General features: G+C 45.4%; 1 protein-coding gene across 1 annotated transcript; it reads right to left on the bottom strand.

Moving 5' to 3' along the window:
• Positions 1-483: 483 nt before the first annotated feature.
• Positions 484-6090, bottom strand: LOC306818435 (cyclic nucleotide-gated channel alpha-3-like). Its single transcript, XM_079336024.1, has 8 exons — positions 5947-6090; positions 5467-5539; positions 5306-5383; positions 3519-3575; positions 3175-3369; positions 2184-2285; positions 1992-2098; positions 484-1910 (listed from the first exon to the last, which is right to left on the bottom strand). Exons 2-8 carry the CDS (start codon positions 5514-5516, stop codon positions 550-552), a joined length of 1950 nt encoding a protein of 649 aa, XP_079192150.1. The 5' UTR covers positions 5517-5539; positions 5947-6090; the 3' UTR covers positions 484-549.
• Positions 6091-7330: the final 1240 nt, after the last annotated feature.

Here is a 7330-nt window from a genome sequence, read left to right as displayed (position 1 = left end):
TCCCATAATAAAGTACTGCTGGAGATGGGTATCTTTTAAAGGTTTCCCCAAAGGTGCAAATATGGAAGAAATGTTGTGATGTACTCTAAAAGATTCCCTTCTTGCTGCACTCGTTTTTTTCCAGTACAATTTCTCTGATATAAGCCAACATTTTTTTTTTATTTGACCTTTATTTAACCAGGAAAGAAAAAGTCATTGAAATTAAAAATCTCTTTTTCAGGAGTGTCCTGAACAACATGTTTTCCCACATAATATCAGTGCAAAGTAGCGTAAATCAGGGTATAAATCAAAGAATGGTTGATTTAAGAACAAGTAACCAAGATTATTGGGTAGTTATTGTATAACCTAAACTAATTGTCTAACCTATCGCTGAATCAGACAGTTTGATATTTTTGCTGAGTCGTCACAAATGACTGAGAGCATGTATGAAAGTGATCAACTTGTAGGAGATGGCGTATGTTCAGCTGCTTGCTTGGCGAGTCCAAAGAGTCCGACTGTGACCAAGAACAAAACTCATGAAGCTGAATCGTCTCTAAACTTGAGCTCTAATTACATCTCTTCATCAAATCTGAGGGTTCGGACCTGATTGGACATGTTGGTAAGTCTTTGCTTTAGTTTACGTTGGTGGGCCTCGTACTGCTCTGACATCTTTCGAAATTTGGACGACATGATTTCCAAATTGGCTTCGATCTGGTTGACTTTGTTCTCCATCTCATTGGGATCCGGAATGGCGGCCAGCGACATATCAATGAGGTTGTCTTTCATCAGGATGGCCTTTCCCTTCTCCTCCAGGAGTGTTTTGGCGTCCGGATACTCGGTGAGCGCCTCCATGAGATCGTCCTTGGAGAGGGCGAACAAATCCGAGTAGCCCACACTTCGGATGTTTGCGGTTCTCCGGTTTCCCGCTTTGCTACCCTTGATACCCAAGATGCTGATTTCTCCAAAGTACGCCCCATCACTAAGGACCACAAACTGGGTAACCCCATCATCCGCAACTACAGCAAGTTTTCCTTCTTTGATGATGTACATTTCCCTTCCGATGTCCCCCTTCTTACAGATGTAGTCGCCAGGACTGAACACCTGGGGCTGAAGCTTTAGGACCAACTCAATAAGCAGACCTGCTTCACAGTCCTGAAAGATCCGCACTTTACTCAGGGTCTCCAGATGTACATTAATGGCTATCTCAGCCTTTAGCTTGTCCGGCAGATTCTTCAGTACCTGCTTCTCATCGCAGGTTTTCTCCTCTGTCCACAGGTAGTCGAACCACTTGACCACCCTCACCTCCAAGTCTTTGGTGACCTTACGAAACTGCATGTACTGCTTGATGGAGTCGATCTTCGCCTGGAACTCGACGCGTGCAGCACTCATGTTGGAAATCATTGCGCCAACGTTTCCGACAATCGTAGCAAAGATCAGAACTCCAGTGAGGAAGTCTACCACCACGAAGAAGTACTCGACGTCTCGGACTGGGGGAGGCGTTTCTCCGATAGTGGTCAGGGTAAGAGTGGACCAGTAAAAGCAGTAGATGTACTGCCTCGCCAGGCGAGCAAATTCTGGATTCTCCAGGCTCGGGTAAACCCATGTGTCCGAGCCGAAGCCGAGCACCTTGGAGATGGCGAAGTAGAGGCAACCGTTCCAGTGGATGATGATGATGATGTACAGGACAAGGTTGCCAATTCGGAAGATGTTCGGGAAATTGGTTCTGGTTTCAGTCCGGTCAAAAAACTCAAAGAGACGGGCGGACCTTAAGAGACGGTTGAACCTCCACTCTGCGTTGTCAATTCCGATTTGGAGGTAAATAATGTCAGTGGGGATTATTGAAATGATGTCTAATTTAAACTGACGTGTCTTCGTGTATCTCTCTCTCAGGATCTTCTCGTCTTTTACAAGAAGTCCTTGCTCAAGAAAACCTGTTCAGACAAAACAAAAAGGATCAGAATTCATATCTAAACATATAATCAGAGATTTCAGGGAAACATCTGGTGACTTACCTGTCCTTAATCTCACAAAGGTGTCAATGCAGTAGAGGAAATCTGATATGTAGTCCAAAACCATCCAAGTTTGTGTGTTATTGTACTGCAGTTCATTAAAACAAGACCTGCGGGGAAGAAATAACAAGTTACACATCTCTTAAAGTAACCGTGAAATAAAGAAGGACATGACAACATGATGGAAGAACACACCTGGCCACAAGCAGAATCATGTTGTAGAACACGGGGACAGAAATGGTGCACAGCCAGTAGTAGTACATGTCTGTGGCGGGGTCCAAGATCCACACTTCTTTTCTGAACGAGAAAATTAAATGTCCTGGTCAGAATCATGTCTGCACCGAAACATTAAAAAAGGTTCTGATGAAGGTTTTTGTTTTTGGATGTAGCCTGAGTGGCGTCACTCATCTGTCCCTGCAGGGGGCGCTGGAGTCCCCCGTGTGTCCCTGCAGGGGGCGCTGGAGTCCCATGGGTGGCGGTCTCCGTGCTGGAAATGCTGTCTCAGGCTAACTTTGAGTCAAGCTAACGACAGGCTGAGAGCTGAGGCGGGTTTTAAGCCTCCTGACAAACCGCTACACGGCGCCCACCTGTCAATCAGCTCAGCTACACGCCTTGTTGTGAATCACTCTGATCCTTCATCCAATCAAAACTGCTGAGTCATCAAAACATTCCCCCCCGTACAGTGTGTGTGGATGGAGACATGAGCTAATCACACCTATTTGGTTTTTTGAAGCAGGCTGTAAACATGTTCATGTCTGCTGTAAAAACAGGCTGTTTGAATGGGTGTGTATGTGACTTCCTGTGCTGCTGCAACCAGCCTCTAGTGGACACTCCAGGAACTGCAGCCAGCCTCTAGTGGACACTCCAGGAACTGCAGGATGTTACACTTCAGCATCGGCTTTTATTTTCAACTCTAGAGGAGGCTGCTTGGTTGTACACTTCAATGGAATTTATTTGCGGGTCGTCAAGCTGGACAATCGGGAGCAAATAAATGTCCCAAACCAAAACACCTAATTATTTCACTTTTTTTAAATACTCCAGGTCCAGGTGATTGTGAAGCTCACTATTTTTTAAGAACAGCATGAACTCGAGACATTAATTTTCCACAACTTCATGCAGAATTTAGAGTAAGTGTTTCTAAATTTATGAAGATTTTCTTTCCATTTTAACATCATGTAGTACTCACGGTTCTTCCTTCTTCTCGTCTTTCTTGGCATCTTTTTTGTCGTCTTTCTTCTCATCCTTCTTGTCATCTTTCTTCTCGTCTTTCTTCTCATCCTTCTTCTCATCCTTCTTCTCATCCTTCTTCTCATCCTTCTTCTCATCCTTCTTCTCATCCTTCTTCTCGTCCTTCTTCTCATCCTTCTTCTCATCTTTCTTTCTATAAACATCCCCAAAAAACACAAGACAGATACTTGAAGTTTGAGCTACTTGTGATGTCATGCAGTAATACCAGGCAGCCTGAAGGGGGCACTGTGACACAAAGACTCATCACTGACAGCTTTTTCATCAAGTGAATCCACATCTCACCCGTCATTGTTGCTGTTGTTGTTCATGTTTTGTGCAGCTTGAGACGAGCAGACATCCCTAAAGGAGAAAATAATTAAATACATTTATAACAGAGACATTATCAGGAGAGTGTTAGATTTAACTCTTGGTCAGTTAAAATAAAGATACCATTGCTGCACTACGTGAATATATGCATAGTCCTCTGTTATATTTGCATACACACATTTTGTTTCTGTTTTCATTGAAGTCTTTAAAGTGCATAACGTCGTGTCAAACAAGTTTCAACATGTATTAATAATGTCTCTCTAGTCTGTCTCCAAACCCCCCAATGATTAGAAAAGTCCATCCTCTCCGTCTTCTGCCTGCTCAAACAGGCCGTTTGGAGATGTTCCCTTCATGACATCACAAAGGGCAGTAGCCCCTCCCCCAGGTGGGTGACACTCCCACAGCTAGGTGTTTGTTCTGCCCCCTGAGTCTGCCTTCTCACCGTAAACAATAGGACATGGAGCCAGAAAGCAGCGAGTACACCCGAGCCCTTCCAGAGAGGGGGCGTGGTCAGACACAGCTCATTTACATATTTAAAGCTACAGACACAGAAACAGCCTGTTCTGAGCAGGGCTGAAATAGAGGGGTTTATAGACATGATCAAATACAGGATCAGAGTGGATTTACAACAACACACTTCACACACATGATGAAGAGGAGCGAGGACACTGATCTCACTTGAAGAGGAAGATGTGACCTTTAAAGAATATACTATCGTTTTTTTTTGTCGTATCTCTCAACTGTAAACTGTTTTAATTGTAAAAGCTAGCAATTCCACGATGTCCTTGAACCCGTCATGCTTTTATTAACTTCCTTACATATCAGGTGTGAAAGGTTGAGGCGGGAGAGAAGAGAGGGAACATACAGTTCCGGTTATTAAAGTAAAAATGAGCTTTTCTTTTTTGGTTTTAATCCATTTCGGCTGGTAAAGTCACGTGACCGAGTGACAAGCTAATTTTAATTAGCTAACGCCGTCGCTAGCTTAAGGATACGATTGTGTGAGGAGGAGAAACCATTCTTGTGAGTTTGTTGGTGAGTATGGACCGTTTTCACACGATGTGTCACACGAACGTTTGTGTGAACGGCGATGACAGGAGGCGCTAAGGAAGGCAGAGTGCGCATGTGCAGTGGGAGTCTTCCTTATAACTCAAAACAAAGGTGGGTCACAGGTGAGTACTGACTTAATATATTAAAGTACTAATAAAATGAAAAGTGGTGAATATTATGTCCTACACACACACACACATAACTCCTTATCTTAGCTTTGTCGACTTTCACTGACACACTTCACTTTCACAGGACTGATGCATGCAAAGATAAAGAGAGTGGGTGCTGTCAGATAGGGGCCCCTTAAAGGGAGGTTTCCGACTGTCGCTGCAAAATTAGTACATTTTGTGCCATTGGTTTGGTTTAAGTTTGTGGGACCCCCCCAGGGGCCCCCTGCTGGTCCGGGGTTAGCAGTTGCCTTTTTGACAAGCAGCACACTCATTTTAGTAACAAAAAGCTGAGTTCATAAAATCCCAGGTGCTAAGTGTAAGGTTTTATAATTTCCTTCTGTATGTCTGACTTAAATGAGTTGTTTGTGTTCCAGCTAAAAGACCAATCAGAGACTGATTATCATTTTAAGACGGTTTAAAATATTTATCTAGGCAGATTAAAGTTTGTGTTTGACGATTTGGCCTGTCTAGTTCCAAACTCAGCCTTCATCTTTCAGGCGTGCGTCGTGGCGTCCTGCAGGTGTGATGACGCAGGTGTGCACTCACCTGCCCCTCGTGGTCTGCTCGTTATCGGACCCCGCAGGAGCGACGCTGCTCCTCCCAAACGGCGTCATGTTTGACAACCTGAGAAAAAGGATCGAGGTAAAGATCTGTAACACCTGTCGGATGGATCTGACGTCATCACCTGACACGGTTCACAGACTCACCTGGAGCGCAGACCTGTCCCCGCAGGAGAGGGCCGATCCTGGCTCTCCATCAGGCTGCAGACGTGGACACAAGCTGGATGAGTAAAACAGGAGGTTTGACTCTGCGTTGCATCACATGACAGCGTCTTGCAGGAGTTCAGACATTGATTTATTATTACTGAAGAGAATCAAAACATAATCTGCTGAAAACGACAAGTTAAATGTGTAACTTCAAAAATCCCTGATTCTTAAAGCTTTGAATCCCGGGACATGGATGTGAGTCTCTTGGAGAGACTGGGACACTCGGTTCCATCAGGTCTACAGAGGTCCTGCTCCTGATGAAGGGGACGGCCTTAGTCCTATTAGCCGCGCACGTTTCTCCTCAGCAGCGTTAGCTCAAATCCTCCTCAGATTAAAGAGGCTAAAATTAGCTCGCCGCCGTGACTCTAAAGTTCATCTGTACTTTAAATATGTGAACCTCTCCGGGCTGTTTGAGTTTACCTGAATGTGAGCGACGATGATGACGATGATGATGATGATGATGATGAGGTCAGTCAGTGAGGAAGAGTCTGAGTGATTTCCATTTCTCCTCGTCTGTTTGTTCTCGTCTCCTCACAGCACAAACGGACGGGACGACGTGAGCTTCATCAGACGTGCAGATCCAGCTGAAGAGAGGAGCACACTCACACAGGTGAGACTCTGACTCGCTGTGATCTGGCTCTCTGCAGCCCCTCCCACCGAGGAGGACCAGGAGGAGGAGGAGGAGGAGGAGGCTCACAGAGCAGACTGAGGACACAGATAACTGAGAAAGAAGTGAGACGCTGCTTTCTTAGCGAGCGTCAAACTCTTTTCCTGAAGACGTGAGCAGCTGCAGACTCGACTGTGTCAAGCTGTTTCTATTTCCTCATCACTGATTTGTTTTCCTCTTCCTTCGATGACGTCATGAACATCTTCATGATGCTCCGTCTCTTTATTTTCGTCTCTTTCCCTCTGAGCTGATCCTCTTAGAGAGCGGAGCTGAAGTGAGACGGCAGACGCCTCCTCGTCTCCTCGTCTCCTCCTCCTGCAGCCTTTCGCCCGTTCAGCAGAGTCAGTTGGGGCCCCCTCATGAGCTGCAGCCCAACGGGCCCCCTGCTGTCTCCTCGTGTTGAATTGTTCAGGACAAGCAGAACACGCTCAGATTCTCCGTCTCTTTGTGTTCAGTTGTTTTTAACGTGTGCATGTGAGGCGGGAGAGCAGCCACACAGCAGCACAGTCAGATTATCAACTGTTAATGAGATTAAAGTTAATCTGCTGGAGCTCCTTGTTCAGCAGACAGAAGAGTGAAGATCACAGACTCTTTCACTCTGACACATAATGTTCATTTAAATATACTTTTAAAACCTCTGAAAGCTTTTTATCTTAATGTAGCACTCTGCCCCCTAGTGTTTAAAATGAGTACTGCAGTCTAAACTCTAATCCTCACAGAGAGTTGGCCCCTAGTGTTTAAAATGAGTACTGCAGTCTAAACTCTAATCATCACAGAGAGCTGCCCCCTAGTGTTTAAAATGAGTACTGCAGTCTAAACTCTAATCATCACAGAGAGCTGCCCCCTAGTGTTTAAAATGAGTACTGCAGTCTAAACTCTAATCATCACAGAGAGCTGGCCCCGCCCCCTCCTCTCACACAGGTCTGCATGTGGTGGACACTGTAGCTTCAGTGTTTAGCCAGCTCTGCATGTGGTGGACACTGTAGCTTCAGTGTTTAGCCAGCTCTGCATGTGGTGGAAACTGTAGCTTCAGTGTTTAGCCAGCTCTCCATGTGGTGGACACTGTAGCTTCAGTGTTTAGCCAGCTCTGCATGTGGTGGACACTGTAGCTTCAGTGTTTAGCCAGCTCTGCATGTG

Source organism: Symphodus melops (genome assembly GCF_947650265.1).
Source record: "Symphodus melops genome assembly, chromosome: 23".
In the NCBI taxonomy this organism is placed as follows: Eukaryota; Metazoa; Chordata; class Actinopteri; order Labriformes; family Labridae; genus Symphodus; species Symphodus melops.
This window is presented reverse-complemented; position numbering and strand designations above follow the sequence as displayed.

Bases quoted from the DNA above. Each gene is read 5' to 3' on its own strand.
- LOC306818435 (XM_079336024.1), bottom strand. From the start codon at position 5,516: ATGGAGAGCCAGGATCGGCCCTCTCCTGCGGGGACAGGTCTGCGCTCC. The intron at 5,384-5,466 runs GTGAGTCTGTGA...CCTTTTTCTCAG, and splicing joins GGGACAGGTCTGCGCTCCAG to GTTGTCAAACATGACGCCGT. The intron at 2,099-2,183 runs GTGTGTTCTTCC...TCTTCCCCGCAG, and splicing joins ATGATTCTGCTTGTGGCCAG to GTCTTGTTTTAATGAACTGC.